Genomic DNA, 27,285 nt, shown 5'->3' with positions numbered 1-27,285 from the left:
GAAAATAATCATGTCCAGCTTCTCTTATACAAGTTCCTTAATTAGCAATTTACAAGTTTTCCACTCTCCAACTTGGTGAGCGCTCCCAGCACCAGCAGAATGACATCATCTCTTCGGGTAGTCCCACCGCCCATCTGGTAAGTTTCTCGCTCTCCGTCCTCCTCCGTAACAGGGCCGCCAGCTCCTTGTTACACATATATTTCTTAAACCCTGGAAGCTGATGAACGGCTGAAAAGAATGAACTGTATATAGGTAGTACTGTTCTCCCTCTCAAAATTTTAAATGTTTTCTGTGGCTCAGGTAGATGACCACACACAAACAGACATCTTGTAGGTCAAGTGCAGTATATCAGTTGTTCAGCTATAATGACAATAATAGAGATACAGGATTCCACCCTGGACTTTCTGGTGAAAGTCTTCAATTTTCAGGCAGGGCCTGAGACCACCATCTCATTTGAGAAAGAGAAAGTAATGACTATCCTTTTCCTGTGTAATAGAAGGATTTCTTGATTGCTGTGAAATCAGGCATGTATGGAACAGATTTTAATCCCACCCATAGTAATTTGTGGTAAATGATACAATATTTGGCACAGGTTGTCCAGTGACAAAGATGAACTGTGACTTGGAATATGTTGCTCATCCTTCTGCAACATGTCGCCTGACTTAGCCACAGTGATGAGAGGTTGAATCATTTGGGGAAGGACCTAGAATAACCTTTTTGCGAGACTGAGAATATGGAGGCTAAGAATACAGGCATAAACAGTTTTATGGAGCATGGGATTCATCAAGTACCTAAGCCTGTGGGGAACCCAGATCCATGGTCCAGGCTGTAACAAAGGGGCCAAAACTGTATAGTTAGAGTCATACCTCTAATTCAATGGTACTCAACCTTTTGGCCCCATGGGCCAGACAAGTGGTGCACGGCCAGTCTGGGACTGGGTTAAGCCCTGTGCTGCCTCTACCCAGACTTGCATGCCTGGATCTAGTCCCATGTGCTAAGAACAAACCTTAAAGCCTCATGCAACCTGTGCCCAGCAGGACTGGGCCCTGTACCATCCCATTCCCTATGTGCTGTGATCAGGCCCTGCTCTGCCCCCAGGCACTGGGATTGGGCCCCATGATGCCCTGCATGCCTGATCTAGCACATAGGGCACAATGTCCACACAGGGCTCCCCATGGGTTTGAAAATTTGGCAGTAAGGGAATGGCTACTGCCTCCCCCGCTTCCAAAATTTTGGGCCCATAGGGAATCCCTCGAGCCAGACCTGGCCCAGGGGCTGGGGGTTGAGCGTGCCTGGTTTAATCCAAAAAAATATCCCTGTTTGTAGTCCAGGTCAGAAGGAAGGTCATTCAGACACCTCTGGTGGTCAGACCATTGCCTTCAAAAGGTTAAGATCTTTATTTTTCTAATGTCCCGTTTGGGGTGATGGACCAGCCAAACTAGCCCAACCCTAAAGCCTCACAGAACTAGCAAGATTCTAAAACTTTCTGAGGGGCATTTCCATGACCCTCCTTAAAAGACTATGGCATAGTAGAGATGGCAGCGGACTAGCTTCTCCATTGCCATTGCCAGTCAAGGGCCATTACTGGTGAGAGTTGTCAACGCTTCCCTTTCTGATGGCCAGGTCCTGGATGTCCTTAATTTTGTGATTGTCCAGCCTACTCAGTAAGCCATTACTTTATGCTGACTCTCCAGCCAGCTATCATCGTGTCTCCAAGCTCCCTTTTTGAGGGAAGGTCATTGAATGGGTGGTTGCCCAACAGCTCCAGATACATGTAGATGTGATCATATCCCTGGATATAGCACAGAGACTGTGCTTTTGGCCTTGGCTGATGATCTTTGCCTGGTGATCAAGTGGGAAATTATGCCTTGCTGATCTTGCTTGATCTTTCAGTAGCCCTTCAGTTGGCCACAACATGCTCATCAAGCATTTATATGATCTGCTAGATATTCACAAAGCCAGTCTTAATTGGTTCTACTCTATCCTAGTACGTGATCCCAGAGGGTGGTGAACTCATTGTCCCTGCTGGAGTCCTGTTGCCACTCCCCATCAACACATATATGAAGCTACTAGGTGAGATCATGCAGACATTAGGAGTTAGGAGCCATCAGTATGCTAATGACCCCCAGCTCTATTTTTCTTATCTAACCTAGGGCTTTGCAGTCTCTGTCCTTTCCCAGTGCCTGGCTGCAATTGAGATTAGATGCGAGTAAACCAATTGAAGCTGGATCCAGACAAGACAGAGGTGATTGTGGTGGACAGGTTGCATGACCTGTGGGGAGGACTAGGATACCTAACATTGTGAGGGTTCAGCCCCCCATGTCACTCAGGTTTATAGCCTAGGGGTATTTTTTGATCTTCGTCTGTGCTTTTATCTCCAAGTGGCAGCAGTGGCTAGGAGTGCCTTCTACCAACTCCATCTGGTAGGAAAGTTGTAAATCTTTTATTTCAGTTTCAGATCTGGCTAAAATCATTGATTCCTTCAAAACCTAGAGGCTAGACTACTGCAATGCACTGTATGGGGGGCTAATCTTTATGATGATCTGCGAGCTGCTACTGGTGCAGAACATGGTGGCCCACTTTCTGAAAGGGGTTGGGTCACCAGGAGCATATAACTCCAGGACTCCAGAGTCTGCAGTGGCTCCCAATAGCTTTTCAGGTACAATTCAACATGCTAATTTTAACTTAAATGGCTTGGGACCTGCATACCTAAAGGACTGCCTTCTGTATGCTGCATCATGATTCCTATGGTTAACCATGAGCCTCCACGTTTATTTGACAAAAACATGTGGGAAGTCATTCTCTGCCATTGCTCCTCAGCTCTGGAATTCCCCCTTGAGTCCTGCCAGAGCCCAAGCCTGGACATCTTTTGGAATTGCTGTAAGATTTGCTCCTATTTGAGCAGGTGTTTGGCAGACAAGGCTAAGCTGGGATATTGTTTAGGGGATGTTTTCTCTAGAGGTTATTTTAATACTCCATTGCAGGAATAGGCAACCTTTTCTTGAAGACCCACATCTACTGGCCAGATCCAGTGGTTTCATGAGCCAGATCCAGTGGTTTCATGAGCCAGATCTGGTCCACAGACGATAAGTTTCTGACCCCTGGTCAATTGGTATTTTGTTATTTTGTTTCTCCGGTTTTGTTCTCTCATTCATTTTTTATAAGTTATCTTGCCCTCTTGTGTAAACTGTCCTGAGCCTTTGTCAGGAAGGGTGGCATATAATCTAATAATTAAATAAACTAAATAATAAATAAAATAAATGTTTAGAGTCACCATTTTGAAGTCATTTTAGAAGCCAAAATTCTACCTGAAATTATTGAAAATAGTGTATGAGAAGGTATATACCAATTCTGTTCATTGTATCTCTCTTCCACTCCACTAATTTTCATTCCTGTTTTCCTCCAAATTATCCAGCTCTCCCTCCCTCCCGTAATTGTTTCCTGATATATTCATGGCTACAGAGTAGTAAAGTCCCAGGCGTGGGGGAATTTCTGGCTGATGGCAGCAAAAGTCCAGAGAAATGATGGTGAAAACCTAACTGCAGCTGGAACTTTGTCTTGTTTATATACTGAACTCACATGATGCTGTTCAGTTTGCCACAAGAGTACCCAGGGACTTGGCTACAGAATACATACATACTGCCTGTGACTGACAATTGCTAAAAACCAGAAGAAGCTATAACATGTTAGTATTTAGAAACCTGTTTAGAAGACTAGAAAAAGAAGGGAAAACAAATATGGGTACATTTATTTTACCTGAGATAGAAATGATAGACAGGTTTGCAGCGCTGCACACTAACTTGTTTAGAGAGACATACTTAAGTCCAGGCAAGCCAACTTCCTCTCTATAATCAAAGTCAGGAGTTTTAGATGTTTTCTTAGCAATCTGTTTCTAGGGGCAACCAACATGGGTTCATCAGAGGCAGGTCCTGTCAGACCAACCTGGTGGCCTTCTATGACCAGGTCACAAAATCCTTAGATGCAGGTGTCATGGTGGACATAGTCTTTCTGGATTTAGGAAGGCCTTCGACACTGTCTCTCACCCCATTGTCATTAAAAAACTAGGAGACTGTGGCGTCAATACCTACACAGTCAGATGGGCACTAACTGGCTGGAGGGCCACACCCAGAGAGTGGTAGTGGATGGGTCTTATTTGACCTGGAGGGATGTGGGCAGTGGGGTTCCCCAGGGCTTGGTCCTCGGGCCTGCACTGTTCAACATCTTCATCAGCGACTTGGACGAGGGGGTAAAAAGCACCCTGTTCAAATTCGCAAATGACACTAAGATGTGGGGGGAAGTGGGCATGCTAGAAGGGAGGAATAGGCTGCAATTGGACCTAGACAGGTTACAGGGGTGGGCAGATGAGAACAGGATGGGTTTCAACACTGACAAGTGCAAGGTACTGCACCTGGGGAGGAAGAACCAGCAGCATACCTACAGGCTGGGGAACTCCCTTCTCATCAGTGCAGAGGCAGAAAAGGATCTTGGAGTCATTATTGATGCCAAAATGAACATGGGCTGACAGTGTGGGGATGCAGTCAGGAAGACCAACCATACCTTGTCATGCATCCACACCATTATACTGTCATCTGTTTTCCTTCCACTTTTTGCTTACAACTAGGTAAAAACAGACACACCTGTATAACTGTAGCTGCTAAGGAACTTTTTTACCAAGCTGAATGGGAGGAAATTAAAATGTAGGGCTGCCTATAAACATGCTTGTTCACATTCTAATTAGAATGCATTAAAGCAGACTTGATTAACTGAGTCTGCTTTGTGTTCTAATTAGAGTGCTCCACTGTTGCCTCACCGCCACATGTATTAAACTTGCCTCCATGTTTCAAAATGCCCGCGTGGGCACTTTAACTAAACCTCGTTGAATGAGCTTTGGTTAAAGCACCCCCACAGCCATTTTGAAATGTGGAGAGGCTTAATACATGTGACAGTGAGCCCTTTAAAATTATGTGACAGTGAGCCCTTTAAATTAGAGCAGCTGCAGGGAAACCACTCTAATTAATTCCCCTTCCCCCCCCCCCCCCCCCCCCCCCACCTCCAAGCATATATACAGGCAGCCTAGAAGGCTGTCAGCTCCGGTTCTTACTTGGGCTGACCCAATGTTGACATGTCAAGGCCTAGTCTTCACTCAAGAGTAACAGTGAAATGGAAAGACTTCCACTGAACTTCAAAATCTGGAAATGTTCTTCTCTTCTACCATGCATCACACCATATACATCTAAACTCAGCCTAATACCAGTAAGAAATATACCCACATTTCCTTAGAATGGAACGTTAAAACATCTTGTATTACAAACAGTGGCTACATTTTATGCGATACAGACAGGCCTGCATGAAAAAACTGAGTCCCAAACCACAATTTGTAAGAGATTTTCCTCTAAAAGCATTAGTCCAGTCTTTCACCCAAATTTTTGTGTGAGCCTTTTATTAAAGTTACAATGTTACAATGTTTGATTAAAGGTTAATTGCTGATTGTCACTGAAGATAGCAAGACAAATAAAAAACCAGTCTGTGAAACAGAAAAATGCTTGCTTAATCTCAAGGAGATAGAATTATAGAAAATTATGGGTTGGAAGGGACCTCAGGACCAAAGTAGGATCATCCCCACCCAGATCAACCCAGCCAATGCTTTGGCGAGCCAGGTCTAAAAATCTCCAAGGATGGTGAGTCCACCACCTCTCTAGGTAACCCATTCCAGTGCTTCACTACCCTCCTAGTGGGAAAGCTTTTCCTAATATCCAACCTAAACCTCCTGTGCTGCAACTTGAAGCCATGGCTCCTTGTCCTGTCATCTGCCACCACTAAGAATAGGTTAGCTCCATCCTCTTTCGAACCTCCCTTCAGGTAGTTGAAGGCTGCTATCAAATCCCCCCTCAGTCTTCTTTCTGAAGACTAAATAAACCCAGTTCCCTCAGCCTCTCTTTGGAAGCCATGTGCCCCAGCCCCTGAACCATTTTCATCTCTGCTGGACTCTCCAACTTGTCCGCATCCTTTCTGTAGTGAGGGACCCAAAACTGGACACAGATGTTGCTCTTTCGTACATGAATGACCTCGTGTACATGAATGAGCAATGGGCTCAAGTTGCACGAAGGGAGGTCTAAGTTGGATATTAGAAGTTTTTTTTCTTTTTAGGAGGCTGTTGAAGCACTGGAGCAGGTTACCCAGGGAGGTGGTGGAATCTCCATCCTCGGAGCTTTTTAAGGCCCGGCTTGACGAAGCCCTGGCTGGCATAATCTAGTTAAGGATGGTCCTGCCTTGAGGAGGGGGTTGGACTAGATGTGACATCCTGAGGTCCCTTCCAACCCTCGCTTTCTATGATACTATGGCCAACCATGAGTGACTTTTGAGATATTTCACTTATAACTGCTGTTGTTTTTACGTGGGAAGGCAGATGACCTAAGGACCCGTCAGTGGTTGCATTTGCACATAAGCGTAAGTAGTTTATCGTGCTGAGGTTATTAGAATAATTCAGCATTTAGTTCAAAACGGTGAAAAAACCCATGGAAGAGGTTCTGGGGGCGCTGGCAGCCGTGCTGGTCTGAGGACATGGGCAGACAAGGTTCTTCGGGCCAATCCGATAATTTTTATTAAACCAACTAAAATGGTTGGAGAAATTCTTCTTTGCTAGCTTTCTTTTTTTGACACCCGAAAGCTTGCACATAAGACTTCTTTCCCAACTGTTTTACTTGGTCTAATACAAGATACCAGATTAAACCCAAGAACCTTGTCTGCCCATGAAACTGGTTCAGTGTTGATTAATTTACGGAAGTTTGTTAATCATTCCCAAACGATGCCATGAGGTGCTGACCTAAAGCGAGGACGTCGCTTCTCCTTCTCCGCCAGCGGCCCCCGGGGCTGCGGTGACCCCCGTACGCGCCTAGCGGAGCCGGCGGACCGCCGAGACCCACCAACCGCTTCGAGGCAGGCGCATGCGCACCACAAGACCGCACCGCAGAAAGAGGCCGGGCAGTATTGAGCGGGGCGCGCCGTGATCACTTCCGGCGGAAGGAACGCGTGCGACGCGCGTGCGGTGGGGGCAGAGCGGCGCGGGGACAGTGTGAGCGCCGCGCTGCTCGCGCGCGACATGCGGAGCCTGGTGGTGGCCGAGCTGGTGCTGCAGGCGGGGGCGGGGGACTGCATCCTGTGCCGGTGCTCGCGGGCCTTCGTCGAGTGAGTATGGCCCCTGCCGGGCCTGGCGCCAGGCGGCCCCGTCGTTTCACAGCGGGTAGCGCTGCTCTCCCCGGTCTCTGCGCCGGGCCCAGGGGCGGAGGCGGCGGGTGTTTGTCCACGGCCGCCGGGTGCCCGGGACAGGGGTCTGTGAGCCAAGGGGGCCCCCGGAGCCGAGGCTGCCTCAGTGCCGCGCTGGGGAGCACCGAGGCTCTCGGAGAGCGATGCTGCAGTAGCCGCCCTGGGAGTGCGTGCATATGTCCACGGGGTCCCCCACAGTGCAACTGGGTTTTGTGCATCCTGTGCAGTGCACAGCCCAATTCTGGGCATGCACTGGGCACGAGCACTTTGCCCGCCCTGTTGTGAGGCTCCACCAAGTCCCGGGACCTCCTGGTTAGCCTCCTTCTGGCCCTAGCCAAGCTGGCAATATGCCTCCCCAGGAAGGAGACTGCCACCAGGGAAACCCCCAGGGACTTCCTGGCCGCTTTCCTGTCCTGTCCCTGTTCTAGTCATGTCTCTGGATAGAGTCTCACTAGACAGTGTCCTCTGGCTCCTTGGATTCGTTTGAGGGCCAGTGGGTGCTGTCCGGTGCTCGGCTCGGTGTCCCCCCTTGGTGCACTTGGTTTGAACCTGTGACCCCTACTCCTGCCCCTGTTTTGTCTTTCAGTTGTCCCAAGCAATCAGGGATGTGCCCTTAGTGCCCCTGCTCACCAAGGGGGCTTATAGCTGTACTTGATGGGCTCTGGTGCATGTGCTACAGTGGTATATCAGAAGGGGCTAACAAGTGTTTCAGTACAGGATCAAAAAAGTTCACTGTGCTGAGCAGGAGCCTGTGCAAGCTGGTCAGTAGGGAAACACTGAGGGCAGGGCATGTCCTGAAGCCTGCCCCTTTCTGGAACAGGTGTCTCCTCCCACTCTGGATTTGCAGCCCAGAAGCTATGGGGTTAGGTGCTGATGCCTCTTCTCAAGAATGGCTTTGGTGTCTCATTTAAAAAAGAGCAGGAAGAGATGGTGCTGTACCCCCTTTTATATGATGACTCAGTGGTTAGAACATGCTCCCCGGGTCTGGGAGACCCAGGATTCATTTCCTTCCCTTCTAGGGATATGTTTGATTCCGTTAAAGCTGAATGTCCATCTTGTAGACCAGGTTTTCTGTCTCTTTTTGGCCATGTACCTTTTTACCTGCAGAATATTTCTGCTCCTGTCCCCAGCGTCAGCATGTGGCAGTGCTCTTATTCACCATGCATTGGCCAGTCAGAAGCTTATTCAAATTCAGCCATATGTCCCCTAGCAAAGTGCTGCATATCCTATTTTGAAAACTGCTATGTTAGTCCATAGGCATTTCTGTGCCTGGAAACTTCTCAACCCTTCTGGTTGAAGCTCCTTTCACACTGTACTAAGAATGAAAGGCCTCTGGTTGCGAAGGAGAGAGCATTTCTGGCCAAGAGTTTGCTCACTCATGTGGAAGAGAGGCATCCTGGGTTCCAGTCTGCTGCATGGATTGCTCATCTGAGGCACCACTGACTTAATGCATTTTTATCTAACTCATCCAGCCCCATAGGCCAGTTCCTGAGTGTGGGGCCAGCTTGCAGGTCATATCCAGAGCATGTAGATGTCATCTGTCTCATGGGGCGGGAATTTGGCAGTGGCAGTATTAATTGCTGAAACTTCTGGAGTTACGACAGCCACCACTCTTCCTGCTGCTAAATTTTTGCCTCTGTAAGCAGTCCTGTGGACCAGATGATATAGCTGCATACTTCAGATTCAGCCTACACTGTTCTCCAGGGGTCTGGAAATTTGTCAGCAAGACGAGCAGCAGCAACATTAATTGTTGTAGCACTGGGAGCTGTAGCAGTTGATGCTGCCACCACTCTAATTTGGGCTGGAAGGCCACTTAGGGAGTTTTGGTGAGGTGTCCCAGGCTGGGCGGGGAGGGCGGGGTGTGCTAACCTGGTGCAGCGTGGGGAACACCCCACGGGCAGGTCACAAGTATGGATGGGATGGGGCCTCAGGCAGGCAGGGAGCAACATCCAGGAGCAGAATGGCGGGCAGGGCCAGGGCCATGATCACAGGGCTGTGACACTGTAGGGCGAGGGCCTGGGCCCAGGGGAGATCTGCAATCTGCTCCCCACATGTCTTTGCCTGTGGAACTGCCACCTGTTGCAGGGACATGTGGGGAGTGGTTTGTGGCTCTGCCCCAGGCCCTGGCCCCCTGCTGTCACCATCCTGCAATCCCAGCTCTGGCCCTTCCTGCCTGCTCCGCTCCTGAACACTGCTCCCTGTCCACCTGCAGGCCCATCCCATCTACCTACCCTGCTCTTGGGGTCTTGGGACATTCTCCTTGGAGACTTCGCTTACCTGCTCTGTCCAGCAGCCCCAGCAGTTGGTGCAGGCTAGACAGGCAGGGGTGCACAAGCCACAGGACCTGGTCTGGTGTCAACAGGGATACTGGCAGCAACCACCAGATGGGCCTGCTGCACACCTGGGGCAGAACCAGCCAAATGCACCATCACCTGGGCTGCCCCCTGCGTCTGGGCTGGGTAGGACTGAGGGACCTGCCACAGGCTGGATAAAATCCTTTGGTGGTCTGTATCTAGCCCATGAGCCATTTTTTGCCCACCCTTGCTCTAAACACCCACATTTCTGGATCTGTGGGGAGCCCTATGGGCCACATAACACAGTTGTGCAGGCCAGATCCAGCCTGCGGGTCCTAATTTGGTTGCCCCCGGGATAAGGTCTGGAACCTAAGTTCCCCTCACTTTGGTAAGTGCCCTACTTTCTACAGAGTTCTGCTCCATGTTGTGCTCTCTCTTTCTTCTGGCTAAGTACATTTTTAAGTCACTTAGAGGCAGTAGAACAGCTTCAGCTTTGAAGACTGAGACTTTCCCTGTTCAAAGTACTCTACTAGTCACAGAACACCTCCTAGGATGTGTTGGCTTGTTCTTTCCTTTGAGAACTGAACCTGGGTCTCACACATCTTGGGTGAGTGCTGTGACCACTGAGTTATCATCTAACTGGAAGGTTACAGCTGCAATCAATGCAGTTATGCCTTCTGTTTTATACAGGGCCCAATCCAGTGTATATGGCCTAGAAGTGCCTAGCAGGTGAAGGTGACAGGCAAAGGAATGTATAGTTTGTAGATCTCAGTTGTAGATGCTTAGCCTATTAGCTGTGTCATCACTGAGGCACTTTAGGACATGTGTACAAACACAGCTTTTGGCCTTTTTGGTAGAATAAAAACAGTGGTGACTTGCAGGGTCTTGGCACCTGTAAAGTTAAGTAGTACCTGAATAGTATTCAGGATATATAAAGCACCACATTTTAGCTCTTCATACAACTTGTATTTTCTGCTCATCTTCTTCATACAGGTATATTCTGTTATTCATCAGTCTCTGGTATGTTGCTTTCTCTTTTTGTTTTCTTGTTTTTCTATTTGTGTGTGTGTGTGTATTATGTATTTATTGATAACAATGTGCTTCAGTGCTTCCATTTTTTCCATTTGTTTTACAGGGATCGAAAACTATATAAACTAGGATTAAAGGGATTTTATGTCAAAGATGTCAATGACAGTACAGGTAAGGTTTAACTCGTAGTTAGACAATTTAGGGATAGATCTTATTTTGGCTACTTGAATTGGTTGATAATATTTGCATAATTACAATTACATTGGTCATTCAGGATCTGGGTGTGCTGAATAACACTAGTCCATAATTGAATCCTTATTTCTGATTTAAGATTCCTTATTTTTTTCTAAAAGTAGCTGATTTTCTTTTTCTATGATTTTACATTGAAATAATTATACTGTATGTTTTGACTATTTCAGCCTCCCCTCCCCCTGCTGCTTGACTCCTCTCATTTGAATTCCTAATCAGGCAGATTCCATCCAGCTCAAGGAGTTAATAGGCATGGTGGGTGTCATGGGAGGATAGATTAAAAAATAAAGGCACTAAGGAGGGCTGTGAGCTTCTAAAGAGCACAGTATTGAAGGCGTAACAAGAAACTGTCCAAATACAATAGAAGCACAAGAATGGTAAGAGACCAATATGGCTGCACAAGGAGCTTCTAAAATGCCTCAGATGCAAACAGAAAACATACGGGCAATGGGAGAGTGCTCAGGTCACCAAAGAAGCATACCAGGAAATAACAAGAACCTGCAGGGACAAAATCTGGAAGGCAAAGATAAATAATAAGATGCAACTGGCATAGGAGGTTAAGGACAACAAGAAGATGTTCTAGAAATATGCTGGCCAGAAAAGGAGGACCAAGGAAGTTGTGGGTCCTCTTAACAAGCTAGGGGGGACTCCTAACTGAAGATGCAAAGAAGGAAGATCTATTTAACACTATTTTGCTTCAGTCTTCACAAAAAAAAAAAAAATAAAGCTGCAGCCAGACACCTAATAGGGATCATCTGGATAAGGAGGGGACAAGATGAGGGAGGAGATAAAAGAGACGGTCAAAGAGCTTTTGTTTGGCCTGGAAGAATTCAAGTCAGCAGGGCTGGATGAACTTCATCCCAGTGTCCTGAAGGAACTGACAGAGATCATGGAGCCTGTGGCAGTGATCTTCAAGAAGTCATGGCAAATGGGCCAGGTACCAGAGGACTGAAAAAGGCAAAAAGAAGGTTCCCGGGAACTACAGAGCCTCATCTCAATACCCAGGAAGTTATTGGAGCATATCCTAAGGAAGGCCATTTGCAAGCATCTGGAGGATGACAAGCTGATCACACGCAGCCAGCATGGATTTATAGAAAACAAATTGCCAAGCAAACCTGATCTCCTCTTAGAAAGTAACTACTTGAGTAGATGAAGGGATTGCAGTGGATGTAGTGTATCTGGACTTCAGCAAGGCTTTAGACAAAGTCCCGCACAACCCTCTCATGAACTAATTGAAGAAATGTGGGCTGGATAAAAGTACTACAGGATGGAAAGATAACTGGATCAATAGCCATAAGCAAAGGGTAATTATTAATGGGTTCATGTCAGAGCAGAGTAGCAGGAGGTTTCGAGTAGAATATCATAGGGGTCTGTCCTGGACCAGTGCTGCTCATTGTGTTTATTAACAACTTGAATTCTGGAATTGAGAGCTTCTTGAGCAAGTTTGCAGATAATGTGAAACTGAGGAGGATTGCAAACGGTGGAGAATGCGAGGACTGTTCAGAAGGATCCTGACAGGTTGGAAAGTTGAGCTAGAGCTAACAGATGAAGTTGAACACAGACAAATGCAAGGTGTTACACTTTGAGAGGAATAATCAAAAACAAATATAAAATGGATGACACTTGGTTGGATGGCAGCACTGTAAGAACGGATTTGTGAGTCATGGTAGATTATAAACTAAGTATGAGTCTTGTGATGCAGCTGCACAAAAGGTGAATGCAGTTTTGTCCTGCATCAATAGAAACATCAATTGACATTAGAGGTGATCGTGCCTTTTTACTTGGCACTGGTTTGGCCTCATCTGGAGTGCTGCATGTGGTTCTGGGCTCCACATTTTAAAAAGGATGTGGAAAAGTTAGAGTCCAGAGGCGGGTGACAAAGATGATAAAAGGGCTTGGAAAGCAAGTCATAAAGAGAGGCTGAAGGAGCTGGGCATGTTCAGCTTGCAGAAAAGGAGCTTAAGAGTGGACATAATAGCAGTGTTCAAATACCTGAAGGGCTACCATGAAAAAGAGGGAAAGCACCTTGTCTCCCTTGTTGCAGTGAGGCAGGTGTGGACCACTGGCTTGAAGTTACAGCAAAGTAAATTTAGTTTTGATATCCGGAAACACTTCTTTGGTAAAGAGACGGCCTAGGGAAGTTGTAGACTCTCCATCACTGGAGGCGTTCAAGAAGAGGTTGGACAGCCACTGGTCAGGAATGATCTAGGCTTAGTTATGCCTGTGTTCTGTTTCCCATGTGTCTGGGCTTTGCTTGTTTCCCCCTCCTCTCCTCCCCGTTCTGCTACATGTCAGGATGTTTTTAAACCTTCCTCAGAGGCATTGGGTGTTGGCTACAGCCAAGGCTGGGGACTTTGACTGGGGTGTGTCAGTGCTTCTGGTGGGACATGAGCTGGAGCTTCCTGATAAGATAGTCTTGCCCCTTTGTTCAGGGTCAGACTGATCACCATATTTGGGGTCAAGAAGGAATTTGACCTCATGGTTAGATTGGTACCAGCTATTGGCGGGGGGGGTTGCCTTCTGGTAGGGGAGGGTTGGGGTTAGGGTTTCATAGAAGCAGGATGTTGGCTGCTGTGGTTCCTCTGGTTTACTTGTGGCAGGTTGAGGTGTTCGGTCTGTGGTGTGTCAGGGTTGATGGTAGTCTTATGTAATGAGTTTAGATTATGGGAAGTATAGGATAGTTGGGATAGGGATGATCCTGCCTTAAATGGGGGGTTGGACTAGGTGACCTCTAGAGGTCCCTTTCAGCTTTACTTCTCTCTGACTTTATGCCCCCGTTAATGAGTCCCTTGAAATTAAGCCTTCCATACAGGCTGAAGGCAGGACGGGTTGGCAACATAAAGATTAACTGGTTTAGGAAATCATGAGTTCTTGTAGGCAACTACTCCAGCGGCTAGGCTGAGAAAGAGAGGAGGAGCAAGAAAATGTTATGAAAAGGCTTGTGAGATAAGATGATAAGGCAGAATGGTAAAAGTGTCAGAAATTGAGATGCCCATTTTTGTTTTATGCACATAACTATGTTTCGGTATACTCACTAATTAATACCTAGAAAGCACATTTTAGTAAAAGACTTGGTGTTCCTTGTTAACTCCGTTATAAATATATCCTGAGCTACATATGCTTTATTAAATATCCATGAACCAGTTTTCTCTACAGAATCACAAATTCAGTATTTAATAAACCATACTAATATGGAGTGCCACTTTGCTCAATTATTTTTGTAACATTATGCATATCTGTAATTGTCAACCTTTTAAATAAATAAGGAGTGAGAGAAAAACAAACGATGACTTGGGTACTAAGCAAGACTTGTTAGATTATTTATTGGCATTTTCGGTATACTGTGTCTTGTAATATTATATGAGCTTTGTTGACCCTCTCATAATACACTGATAAAGCAACTAGCCCTTTCCCCTGAATTTTAGTGTTATATTTGCATGTCATAAGAAGTCCTATGAAGCATTTTCTTCCTTTGCTGTCTCTCTTAATATTTTGTTTACACATTTGCACGGGTTTTATTTCATAACTTAATATAACTTGTTACTTTTTCCTCTCCTATTAGCTGAGGAAGAAAAAGGGGAGGAGGATAATCATCCCAGTGTGACAGAAGGTTCAAATAGCAATCATGCCTTGGGCCCAGATGAGGCTGAACTCGACTCAGAGGCTGAACTAATGAGGCGTATGGGGCTACCACTTCAGTTTGGTGGACAGTCAGCTCTCAAGGAATTTGTGGTAAAACCCATTTTACTTCTGTTTCTTGGTATTTCAACCTGAGCTTTGTGTCTGCCGTGTAGATATGCCATAAACCTAATTTAATCCTGTGTGGTTTGTCTCCTCACAGGTAAAGGGAGGGTCAGTATAGAGCAACTTGCAGGATCAGGTCCTGATTCATTTATCAAATGAACCAGATTGTGAATAAATAGAACAAAAGCCATGTGTTTTAAAAACCATGCTGCACACATGACCACACAAACAAGTGGCTTCAAGCCCAAAGAGCATCCTAGCTTTGAATTAAACTGTACATGGTATTGCAAAAGTACTTGGATGCAAAACAAACTACATTTTTAAACAGGGCAGTGATAAGAGTAAGCGGTGCTTTACATGTTAATACAAAGTCTCGTAGGACAGCTGTAAGAGAAGTATTATGATTGAAAGATTGGCACTGATTGTGACAACAAATTTTTTGGTCCAGCTTGTGTTTCTGAAGTGGCTGCAAGTAATGTGAAGAAATAGGTTTGATTAAAAGCTGTCGCATGTATTGGGATTTGGGGTTGGGTTTTTTTCCCCAGACTTGTGATAGAAAAGTTTGGATCATAAATATAAGTAATTCCTGAGATGTTTCCAAAAATAGAAGCTCAGTTAGGTAACAGTTGGATGTTAAGAAAATATAAATAAGCCTTTGTACAAACATTCATTATCTCCTGGGACAGTTGCTGCTCTCCTAGGAGAAACATCACACGTACAAATGTTCAGGCTTTTTCTCCCAGAGTAAAAATAACTGTACCAGGAGAAAAATAACCTGGGAGCAACCAAGGTTAAATCATTCCCAAGAGAGTTGCTCATAGGAGAGCGAATGTCTATACAAATGGCTACTGCCAGAAGAGAGCATAGTCCTTCAGCACCTTCCCCACTCCTCCTCCACCCCCGGAGTCAGTGTGTTGGTTACTGGATCTGCTGCTCCAGCAGGGAGCAGAACACCCCCTTCACAATCCCCATCTTGTGCTGCAGGGAAACGCAGGATGACCTTGAGCAGTCCAAGACGGCCAATCAGGGCCCTATATACTGCTGCCATCTATCTCCAGGCAGGCTAAGGGAGCTTGTACACCACGCTGAGATGGGTGGGGGAGACGTCTGTGCACCTCACCCGCACAATTTCAGCACGACAAACTCCCCATTCTTCAGGGCCTTGTCATTCAAATGTCTACACACAGCTCTGGGTAAGTTTCTCTACCAGGAGAATAAATCTGGAAGAATTCTTCCAGATCATTTGAATGTGTGTACACAGCCTTGCAAGCTTTCTTTAGCAGTGTTTGGATGACGGCATTATAATTCAAGCCATTTCTAGCTGAACTTCTCATTTAAAAACTTGAACATCAATTGTCCCAATCATCTTGAAAGTTCAATCATAAATTCAAGTGAATTTTGAAGCTCCTTTTTCAACATAAGGAAACTTAACATCTGCAGCTGACAAGTGTTTCTGAGAATGAATTTAATAAAGGAATGTAATGATGCTTAATTTTTCATTGGTGTAGTGTTTGATCATGGTAAGCTGTGCTTAGCATAACACAAGCTTGTTCTGTTTACCCTTTACTGACAAGTTTTAGTAGTTTGGCAGATTTAGATCAGGTAACTCGCCACTGGGACAAGAGGGAGAAGGTCGACATTGTATACCTAGACTTTTAAAAAGCCTTTGATCTGGTATCTCAAGATGTTCTCACGGGGAAAATTGAAGGATTGTGGGCTTAAATGCTTGACAGTCAGGTGGATAGGAAGCTGGCTGCAGGGTAGGACCCAGAGAGTTCTCATGAATGGAACTGTCATCCTGGTGAGAAGTGGCCAATGGTGTCCTTCAGCGGACCAGTGCTTGGTCCAGTGCTTTTCAACATCTTTATCAATGATTTGGATGTGAGGGTAAAGATCTCACTGGCCAAATTCTCAGACAACACCAAGTTAGGGAGAACGTGGTCTCACTTGAAGATAGGCTGCAGATGCAGGCGGACCTAGACAAGTTAAGAAGTTGGGCAGATTGGAACCAGATGAAGTTCAACATTGAGAAGTGTCAAGTGCCCCATCTGAGGACAAACAGTCCCCAGCATACTTACACACTCGGTGGTGGCAAACTGACTAGCACCGTGACTGAAAGGAATCTAGGGGTAATAACAGAACATGGTCTAGGGGTAATAACAGAACATGAGCTGCCAGTGCAGTACTGTAGCCAGCAGGGCAAACGGTACTCTGGTGTGCATCGACCGATGCGTCTCAAGCAAAACCAAGGAAGTGATTCTACCACTTTACTAGGCATTGGTGAGACTGCAGCTGGAGTATGACATCCAGTTCTGGGTGCTGCACTTCAACAAGGCATGGAGAAGCTTGAGAGAGTCCAGAGAAGGCCACACCTGTATAATCAGAGATTTGCAAGGCAAGCCATACCAGGAAAAGCTGAGGGACTTGGGACTCTTCAGCCTAAAAAAGAGAAGACTGACAGGGGAGTTGGTAGCAGCTTCCCACTACATCAGGGGAATACATCAAGGGCTCAGCAAACAACTGTTCACCAAGGCACTCTTGGGGAAAAACCAGGAGTAATAGCCACAAGCTCCTGGAAGACTGTTTCAGGCTTAACGTTAGGAAAAACTTCAGTCAGAGTGCCCAGACTATGGAATAAACTTCCTCCAGAGGTGGTGCAACAGCCTACCCTGGATATCTTCAAGAGGAGACTGGATAGTCACCTAGCTGGGATCACCTGACCCCAGTTGTCTTTCCTGCCTCATGCAGCGGGGCTGGACCCAATGATCTTGCGAGGTCCCTTCCAGCCCCTTACAATCTATGAATCTAGACCAAGACTTGCTGTCGGATATTAACAAAATGGATATTTCATCTCTTATGATTCTTAAGATAGAAGGCAGGGTAGATACCTTTATAGACTAACTGAATGATATATAGAGAGAGAGAGAGCGAGCGAGCGAACACAAGCTTTCTTTCACAAACCCAAATTCACTTCATCAGATGCTGTGAAAGGACGGTATAGAGCAGAGTATGAAATGGAATGATTAATTAGAATACAATAGGTGGGAAAGCAGCACGGAGGGGAAGGGGCAAGGGGAGGAGTGAGGGGGATTGCTGAGGGAGGCGTACAAAGAACCCATAGGAACAAAGGGTTCACAAAAGCCAATCCAGGTAATGAGAACTGTAGTCCCTGCATAAACCATACTTAGCAGTCCAGTTTGTAGATAATTTCTTGTTCTGTAGCTCCTTGTTCAAACTATTTTTCAAAATGTTTCTGCCTGAGAACAGCAATCCCAAGGTCAGCAATGGCCTGTCTAGGGAGGTTGAAGTGTTCTCCTACAAGCCTTTGTCTTTCTGCAACTGATGTCAGGTTGTTATTCATTCATTCTTAAATGTAGAGAGCACCCTGTCTATCTGATGTACAGTCTTATTCGATAGCAGACAGGCATTTTAAGCAGGTGATGGCATATATGGCAGGGGAAAGCACCTTGGATCTTGTGCTCCTTGTTATTTAGTCCAGCAATGTGGCCTGTATTGAGGTAGTGGATTGGGTCCATTGCATAACCTGGTGCCTCTGTGAGGATGGCAGTTAGTCTGTTGCTTGAGAGGTGCCATTTGATGCTCAGGGTGCTATCTGTAAGACAGGGTTGGCTTCAATGGCTAGCGTGATGTAGCCATCCTTTTCCAGGTGGAATTGGAGGTAATTCATGATCTGCCTAAGGTGTTCATGCTGGAGGGAAATGGGTAACAACCAGAAGGATCCTGTTGTCATTATCCCTTGTGACAGGATCTGCCTGTGGCACATAGTTGTGGCCACTCCAACCCTGTCCTGGCCCACTGATCTCTTGGCCCACTGTCCTATGCTCTCCTGTCATGCCTTGATGTCTAAATAATAAATATGGGACGCTGTCCTCAGATACCAGAGTAAGTTTTGAGTCCTTTATTCTGCCTTCTTCATCCCTGAGAAGCCATGTTCCGGCCCCAATCCATGCCTGAGCAAAGCGTTATTCCTTTGTCCTTCTTCTTGGCTCTGGGTCCTCCTCACTATCCTTCTTCTCTCTAGGTCTGCCAACCCTGTCTCAGTGTCACAGGTCCTGAACCCTTGCGCTATGCCTAGCAGGCATCACTTGTGCCCTGCTAGCATCAGTGGCCCTCTTGTCCCTAATCTTGTCTCTACAATCCCTAATCATTTTAGGTGCTGTGATTGTGGCTTCCAGACTCCCTCACAACCATACCCATGCCTCACTCATCCTTATCAACAAACTACCTTGGGGCTTCCAGCCCCATCTGAGCCAATCAGCCCATGTCTGCCTCTTTACAACCTACACTTGCTACCTGTCTCTCCTGGCAAGAGACTTACAGCTTTGCAGCTAGCCTCTCTGTAGCACTGCACCCACCCACTTCTAATAGCAGGGGTAGAGGTCCTCTGCTATACCAGGGTTGATATTGTAGCAGGTCAAAGTATGGTCTGAGTCTGGCTTTGTTGATTTTGAGTGGCTACAGTTTTGGCCTTGTATTGTAACTGTAGGAGTCTGCTCCAGATCCTTGAGGTGTTCATCGAGTTCAGAGCAGATTCTGTCGTGCCTTAGAGCTTGGCTGTAGACAATGGATCTAGTGGTAAGCGTGGGATGAAAACTGGTGGTGTGAAGGCAGCTGTGGTGGTTGGTTTCTGATACTAAGTGTTGGGGATATGGCCACTGCAAACCTTCACTGTAGTGTCTAGGAAATGAATCTGTTGCGTTATGTATCCCAAAGTTGGTTAGATGGAGGGGTGTGAGTTGTTAAAGTTTCCTTCCCATGTGTCCATATCATCGATGTACCTGAGGTATACCAGGGGGATGAGGGCAACTGTAGAGGAAACTAACTTCTTGGTCTGTCATAAATATGTTGGCATATTGGGGAATTGTATGTGTGCCTATGGCAGTGCCATTCAGTTATAGGTGTAGGGAGGCCACAAACCTGAAATCGTAGTTTGCGTGTTCAAGACTAGCTGAACTGAATGGAGCTGCATTTGTTTACTCCAGTTTCAAGTTTTGCAGTCCCATTACTCTACTCTATTTCTATCACCCTTCCCCATATTAATTGGTTCCTTGTACTGTCTTCTCGATTAAATAATTCTAGTAAAGTGGGTGTGGGTGCATGTGTGGAACTGTCTGCCAGCCAGCCAGCCAGCCAGCAGTGAGTACATATTTGCCAGGAGGTGATTTCTTTCCTTGCCCTCCCCCTTCAGCTTCAGGTTGTGTGTCATAAAGAAGAAATATATTTATTAGGTCTGTCAGAAAAGATTATGGGGTTAGTGTAGTAACAGAAATGGTCTTGAAGGCATTCCTGAATTTTTAATTTATAATATGATATTTTTTCTTTTAAATTTGAGGGTACAGAAAATTGCAGAAAGAGAAGCAAGATGAAGAAGAAGAAAATGTCAAAGAAACAATTACATCAAAAACACTTGTATGAAATCATGCAGGAAACTTGGGCAGAAGATTGTGAAGACCTTAACCAGTCTGTTTCAGATGATCCAGCTTTAGCCACAGAGCAAACTGAGGAGATAAACAAGCGCAAGATTCTGACTGAAGAAAACTGTAAAACCACAGGTTCCCCTGATAGTGATGCTTCAGCCAGTGAACTTAAAGAGAAATGGGAAAAGTACTGGAGTGAGTATGGAGAAGGCCTTTTGTGGCAAAGTTGGCTAGAGAAGCACAAAGAACTAGAGTTGTTAGATGCTACACCTGTAGCTGAGCCTTGGAACTCTCCTGACACAAAGGAAAAGTGGGAGCAGCATTATACGGAACAATACTGGTATTACGGGGAACAGTTTAATTACTGGACAAGTCAAGGCTGGAGTGTTGACAGGTCATGTACTGATGGCACAGAAACTCGTGTGGAAATAGATCCACAAGAAGCAGTGGACTTTGTTAGCACAGATGCTGAATGCAGTCAAGTTCTAGACTCGTCTCTTCCCTCTGATCCTCCCTGCAAGCTTAACTGTGAAGAAAACCCTAGTTCATGTAACGAGTCCCATAATGAAATACTTTCTGGGATAAATAAAATAAATCTAAATTCAGAAGTGAAGCAAAGCAAATCAGTAATTTACAATGGCCATCAAAATCTGAATTCAGCTAGCAATGAAAAGCAGTGTCCTTGTGGTTCCAGCCAGAGAGAACCGAGTGATGGAGGAACCAAGAAAAGAAGTGCATCTTCTGAAAATAAAAGTACAAACCAGTCAGGTCAGTATAGATTGATTTTAGTAATATTCCTCTAAACGGATGTATATAACACAAGAGCTGACCTTGGCTCTGTCTTCATTACTCAGTTTATGAATGGAGAATGATATTTTGTAGAATAATTGACTACTTACCAGTAATTCTTTTTTCTTTTCCCCTTATTTAATTAACTAGGAGCCTCATATCATTCCTCTTAGATCTTTATACTGAAAGTGTCAGTTCTTAGGGTAAAAGGCATATCTTCGTAACTCTCCTGAATGAACTAGAAAAATGGTGATATAGTGGTGAAATAATAACATTATTTTATTTCTTTAATAAATAATAACATTATTTTATTTCTTTGATATAAATGAAAGGAATAAGTGAAAGAATTTTCAGGGTGATTTTTATTGGACCAACTGCATGGTTGGGATTAAGTTAGACAAGTTTTGAATGTGTGGCATTCTTCATTAGGCCTCAGGGAAGAAGCAGGCATTTACAGATGTTTTCTTTCTGATCAAAAAAAAAAGTTATACCTGAAAATCTAATTTTTACAAAAGTAATAACACCTGCCTGCCTTTTAGTTTCTGCCTGATAAGCTGTTTATTAATCATAAATTATTAAGTAGAGCTTGTAGTGTTGTGCAAGCCACAGTTAATGACTAGGATAAGTACCAATTTATTCTTAAATATTGTCAAGGACAAAGACACTATTTATCCCTGTAAATACTAGGAGTGTTTGCTTGCTACCCTCTTCTACTTTTTGCAGCTCACCCTTAGTTTCTGCACTAGAGTCATGCTGGGGGTAGAAGAGGGCAAGGAATAACACTACTTTTAGAAGGTGTGATTGTCTTGCATTGCTTCAAGTTCTGCAACCTGCATCCCTGCATTGCCAGTGCAGGCTTGCTATCTGTCATTAAGAGGAAGCAGAGTATTACAATCCTAACTAACTTGCAGATAAAAAGGAAGGGAAAGCAATTTGTACTATATAGAAACTTTTCATTTTCAGGGACAGTTTGGACACACCAAAATTACTGTTGTCCATCATAGTAAAGACCCTATACAACAAAGCAGCAATGCTGAAAATTTGTATTAATATATTTGTGACTCAGGATGAATAGAAGTAAAGCTGTATGTGCTTGGTTCTAGAGTATTATTTGTCAGAATAACACTGGAAAAATGAAAGGAAAAATGAAACATAAAGATCCCAAAACATTTTTGAAAACTAGACACGAGACTGTTAGATAAGCAAAAACAATGCAGTCTGTATGCATCTTTAGATTCACAGGACTCGCTTAGACCAAATTCTAGTAATGAAGGACATTTTCACAAGAGTCATGAGAATGAAGATGATGAAGAGGAAGAAGAGCCTCCTGAACATAAACATGCCAAAGTCAAAAGGAGGTAAGTAATACTTTAGATGGCTTTTTTTTTTTTTTTTTTTAAACTTCTGAAACCTGTTTCCATGTTGTCTTTGTATTTGAACATCTCCTAGGAAAGTGAGACCCTGAATCTCACTGGGGCTTCTGGGGATTATGTAAGTCTGGTTGCTTCCTTTAATGCCATACTAGGCAGGTTGGAGCTTCTGTCTCGGGTGGAAGTTTCTTCTCTACCTTATTCCATAAAAAATATTACATTGGGGCTATTATATTGAATGGAACATACTTGTTTGTGTAAATGCAGTTGACATAAAAATCTGTAACTTTATTGGCCTGGAATAAGGGATGGGAACGATATTACATAATCTGTTACTTGTTTAGTTGCTGAACCTGGATTGGTAAATAACCTTTTAGGAACTATTTGTCTTGAATTATCTGTGTTTCAATACCAGCAACATGCATAGCACTTTACAAAGCCTGTAATAGGCAGTTCTTCTTAAATTCCTCAAAAGCTGAAAGATTTTGTGAAGCCAGAGCCAGAATTTAACTTGCCCTGCTGGTAATTGAATTAGTTTTGCCAAATTTATAAAGTTTGTTTGCAACAAAGTAATGAAAAATGGGCAAAGGCAGTAGTTGGAGAAATGTCTCACATTTCCAATATGTCCGTTTTGGATGAGATCTTCGTATGTTGAGCTGCTCTGGGAAGTTATTCTAAGAGGGCATGCTGATCATCCCTGTGGCACAGGAATGAAAAGTGCTTGCACTGTTTGGTAGGAAAAACTAGTTTTCCCAATTTGTGTGAATTGGTCATGTTTATTTTGTGATTGGCATAATTATGTATATGGGAATGCCATTGTATATGTAGTCTATGGCTGGGTATATTAAACTATCTTAATTGTTTGGGTTTCTTACTGACACGGTCGTAAAAATTTTTGTAAGAGTGAAGGCTATGAAATCTGCCAGTGCTAATTAGAACTTTTCATTCTTAGGAAAGAAGAGAGAGTGCTTTTCTTTCTGATATTGTCCACGTTTCTTATAGCCATGAATTGGATGCAGACGAAAACCCTGTGGCCGATCCTGAGGAAACATGTTATCTGCTAGGACTCAAACATGGTACCGGAGAAAAGTACGTCTTACAAACAAATTCATTATTAACAAAAAATTCACATCTTCACAGAAAATTGGCTCCTTTTTACATGTTAGCTGCCTTGGCTGAGGCACTTTAACTAAAGATCATTAAATAAACTTTAGTTAAAGCGCCCTGTGGCCATTGGTAAACATGCAGTGGCTTAATACACATGACGCTGTGGTTTTTTAATTAGAGTGGCTCTCCAGGGAATGCCTAATTAAAATGCCCCCAACCCCAAGCATGTGTGTAGGCAGCCTTTATTTTCAATTATATGGATTATAACTTTGGCAGTGCATGGTATTGATTAGGTTTCACCTAGTGTAGAGTTGATTGTAAGTTGCTCCAAGAATTCTGTAAGGTATCACTAATGTACATTGAAACACACATTTGTGTTATTACTGAGTAAGGCTCTGCCATTTACTAGTTGCTCAAATACATACAACCCTGAATATAAGGCAGTCCCCACCCCCCACATTAATTAGATTCTGTATATGGAAAATGTATAAATTAGTTATCATGTTCTAAGTATCTAATTATTGGAGGTTTGCCTTGTCGCCCCTCCCACTGCTATACCAGGGAAAATAAATCTGGGGGGTCAGCCCTTTGTTGTCTGCCTCCCCCCAAACTTCTTCCCTTTGTTTCCCCCATCTCCTTACTGTCAGACACTGCTCTCCCTGAGCACATGGAAGTGAGGGACAAATATGAAAACACTGACTTTGAAATAAACATACCTGTAGTAATTTACATGTAGTACCTATCTATCTAGTTCATCCAGAAATGATGCATTTTACCTTTTTGAAACTGCTGCAAGTTTTAGCACAGGTACTCCATAAACACACTTTTTAAGAAGCACGCTTTTAAATCTGCTGGGGCTCAGCTCAATGAACTGTATGGTAAATCAAGAGCCTTTTGGCTTCGGATTAATACATGCATAGTTTGTGATATATATAACTGGGCCTCAGCAGATTCAACATCATTTCAAGCCATGGCAGCCCCACAGGTCAACACTGCTCAGTGTGTGTGTGTACTCCAGATACCCCCAACAAAGAATTGGCATGCTAATTACCACCCCCCCCCCCCAGCCATAACTAAAACATGGTGTTCTTGTCATGAGTTCTGGGATCCTTCAAAAATGTATATATAGATGAGGCACAGGCCCCCTGATCTAGCTCCACGTCAGGGAGGTTGGGGCCACACTAATAATATGTGATAAGCTGAGAGAGGGGGTGACAGGGATTCTGGGTGAACTATTTAGGAAAGTTAAAATGTATTCTCTGTAGTAGCTCACCATGACTTGGAAAAGAATCAGTGCTGAGGAGGACTATGTTGAATTGGCATTAACTTATATCTTATTCACAGGGGCTACATTAACCTGTCCTTGTGGTAGGTCCCCATCAGTGTTTCAAATATTACATGCAAAGGAATGATGAGGAGGAAGATGAGAGTAAAAGGAAGGAGATGTGGTGGAAAGATAAATGGAAATATGTATTCAGTTGAGTAGTACCTGATATGGTGGCGTGAGAGAGGGGAAGATAGGAATAGTTGTGGGATGAGATAATGTTGTTGTTGTAAACTGTTAACAGGCAAGAAGGAGTTAATGTTATGAGGCTTTGTAGAATAATATAATGTTTCACATCTGTAAATATGTGTAAGAGGTTTTAGTTTTTTTTAATAAAATGTTGAGGGGGGGGGCGAGGAAAGCTTCCCATCAGTATGCTTCCTTGCCCAACATAGGCCATGTGTTTTATAGTCCAGGCTTAGTGTTGGCTGCATGTAATCAACTTCATAGTTGGTTTCCATAACTGAGCACATGTTTTCCTTTTTTTTGGCAGCAGTTTAATGATAGTTTTTAACTTCCTTACTGGCCGCCCAGCATGTTGAGCAACTCCTGCTGGGGGAGCAGGTGGAAAGCAGCTGGAGCTGGATCTCCACGCTCTGAGCAAAAGCTGCCTGGTTAAAGCTACCCCCTTCCCCCCCGCCACTACTGGGAGTGCCACAGCAGGACAGGAGTGGGAGGGAGAGGAGCAGTAGCTGCTGGAGGCGAGGGGAAGGTGCATGCTGGCTGGGCTCAGCAGAGCTGTTCTGCTTCCCTCACTCCAGCTGCGGCTCCTGCTTCTCCCACAGCACGCACCTCTGGGTGAGTGGGTGGAAGCTTTAGCCTGGCAGCTTCTGTCCAGTCCCTGCAGGTGTGGCTCCAGCTCTGGCTGTTTTCCACCTACCAGGCATAATGAGCAGCCCCTGCAGGGGGGCAGTGGGGGGTGGAAAGCAGCCAGAGCTCCATGCAGCTCCATGGGCAGAAGCTGTGGGGCTAAAGCTTCTACCTACCCACCCAGAGCTGTCTAGCAGCAGTGGCAACAGCTGAGGACAAGAGAGGCAGAAGAGCCACCGGCTCTAGCCAGTGTACAGCCTGTGGTGCGGCTGCAGCCAGCAAGTGCTGCATAGGACAGGGGTGCGGTGGGGACTGCAAAGCCCCTGTGGCAGGCGGCTGCTGGGCTCTAGGCCTGCCAGTGCCTCCAAGCCAGCCCAAGCAGCACGTTGCTCAGCCAGCTGGGGTCCCCATGTCCAAGAGGGGAGGCAGGAGTTTAATCCCCCTCTGCCCCCTTTCAGCAGTGGGGTACAAGCCTAGCAAGGCTTCTTCCCCCACCCCCCCTGCATAGCCTGGCTGGGGTCCATGCAGGCCAGGGCAGGGTTTTAAATCTCTCCACAATCAAACTTAGCAGCCTGCCAGTGCCTGGCCATGCCCCCAGGTCACCTTTTCTCCTGCCTTGCAGCTGCTGAGCAAGAGAAGGGAGGGTTCGCTCTAGTGCCCCCCAGCTTCTAGCCTGAGCCACTGCAGACATGTGCCTGCATTTCCGGAATTAAAAATGGATGTTTGTTCACTTGCAAATCAGTTCAATCTATGCAGGTTAGACGAACCTGCAAATATTGAATCAATTCAGGCTCGGGTTTTTTGAATGTCTGTCCCTAGCTCTCCGTATGCTGCTGTTAACAAGGATGTCATCTCTCGAGACACAAATCCACAGTCTGAGAACTGAAACTAATTATCACAGAGATGCTTAATGGGATCATCTAGACTGAGCCCTAAGTCCCATTGAGTAGAGTGGTTTTCTTTACTAATCTATAGAGGAGCCTCTAGGAACCCATAAGATTGGGCCCACAATATAGTCCATGGCCTGCTGTGACCTATTTATAAAACTTTTCTAAAAAGGTGACATGAATAGATTGTCTCAAATAGTATATAATTAGAAGTTGTAATCCCTATTCCATGATGATATCTTTGAGCTTTAACTTATCTTAAATTAAAACTATCTTTATATAGGTTTGTTTCATTAAAAAAGCATCTTAAAAAAATCTGATTCAAATAAAAACATCTGATTTTATTTTTACTTTTTTAAATTGTTGATTTTTATCCACCCTGCTGCTCATATATTAATACCAGTTCTGCGTCTTGTTGTCTTTCTCCAGAAATTTGCACTATAATTAAATCTTTCCCTATACAAAATAAGCCATGTTGAAGTTAAACAATGGCTCACTTAATCAATTTGTTTGAACTGCAGGTATGGGGGAATTGAAGACTTTAACCACAGAAAGGTGCGGTACCTGGAAAAAAATGCAAAACTCAAATCCAGGTTCTTGGACATGCGCAAACCCATCAGGAGCAAGAACACGCACATCTTCTTTACACAGGAATCTGAAATGTTGCCTTACCAAAAAAATAAAACGTTGAAGAAGGTATAAATGTTACAGATTTAATTTTTAGCATCAATATGTCAAATATATCTATGGAAATTAGATTAATTTGTTCTGGCATTGTTGAACTATAAAAACAAACTTTCTGGCCAGAATAGATCGTATGAACTCATGTGGCTAAGTGTCAGCCTTTCTCTAAAGTAGGGGTGGTCAGTATACGGCCTGTGGGCTGGATTGGGCCTGACAACTGGCTAGAGCCAGCCCACAGCTGCCCATTGGCCCTTTGCGTGGGGCCAAGCCCCACCCGCTCCTGCTGGAGCAACCCGT

General features: G+C 44.8%; 1 protein-coding gene across 1 annotated transcript in view; it reads left to right on the top strand.

The window, feature by feature from the left end:
* The first annotated feature begins 6,996 nt into the window (after nucleotides 1-6,996).
* The window catches only part of TGS1 (trimethylguanosine synthase 1), a 54,069-nt gene continuing 33,780 nt past the window's right edge, over nucleotides 6,997-27,285 (top strand). The window contains exons 1-7 of the mRNA XM_059724086.1: nucleotides 6,997-7,185; nucleotides 10,693-10,757; nucleotides 14,398-14,567; nucleotides 19,933-20,785; nucleotides 22,041-22,164; nucleotides 23,179-23,265; nucleotides 26,826-27,000. Of these exons, the coding sequence (XP_059580069.1) occupies nucleotides 7,100-7,185; nucleotides 10,693-10,757; nucleotides 14,398-14,567; nucleotides 19,933-20,785; nucleotides 22,041-22,164; nucleotides 23,179-23,265; nucleotides 26,826-27,000 (1,560 nt within the window). The 5' untranslated portion in view covers nucleotides 6,997-7,099. The remainder of the gene's footprint in view (nucleotides 7,186-10,692; nucleotides 10,758-14,397; nucleotides 14,568-19,932; nucleotides 20,786-22,040; nucleotides 22,165-23,178; nucleotides 23,266-26,825; nucleotides 27,001-27,285) is intronic.

This window comes from Alligator mississippiensis, chromosome 3, assembly GCF_030867095.1.
Source record: "Alligator mississippiensis isolate rAllMis1 chromosome 3, rAllMis1, whole genome shotgun sequence".
NCBI lineage: Eukaryota > Metazoa > Chordata > Crocodylia > Alligatoridae > Alligator > Alligator mississippiensis.
The sequence above is the reverse complement of the archived record's forward strand: the minus strand, read 5'-3'. Positions and strand labels throughout refer to the sequence as shown.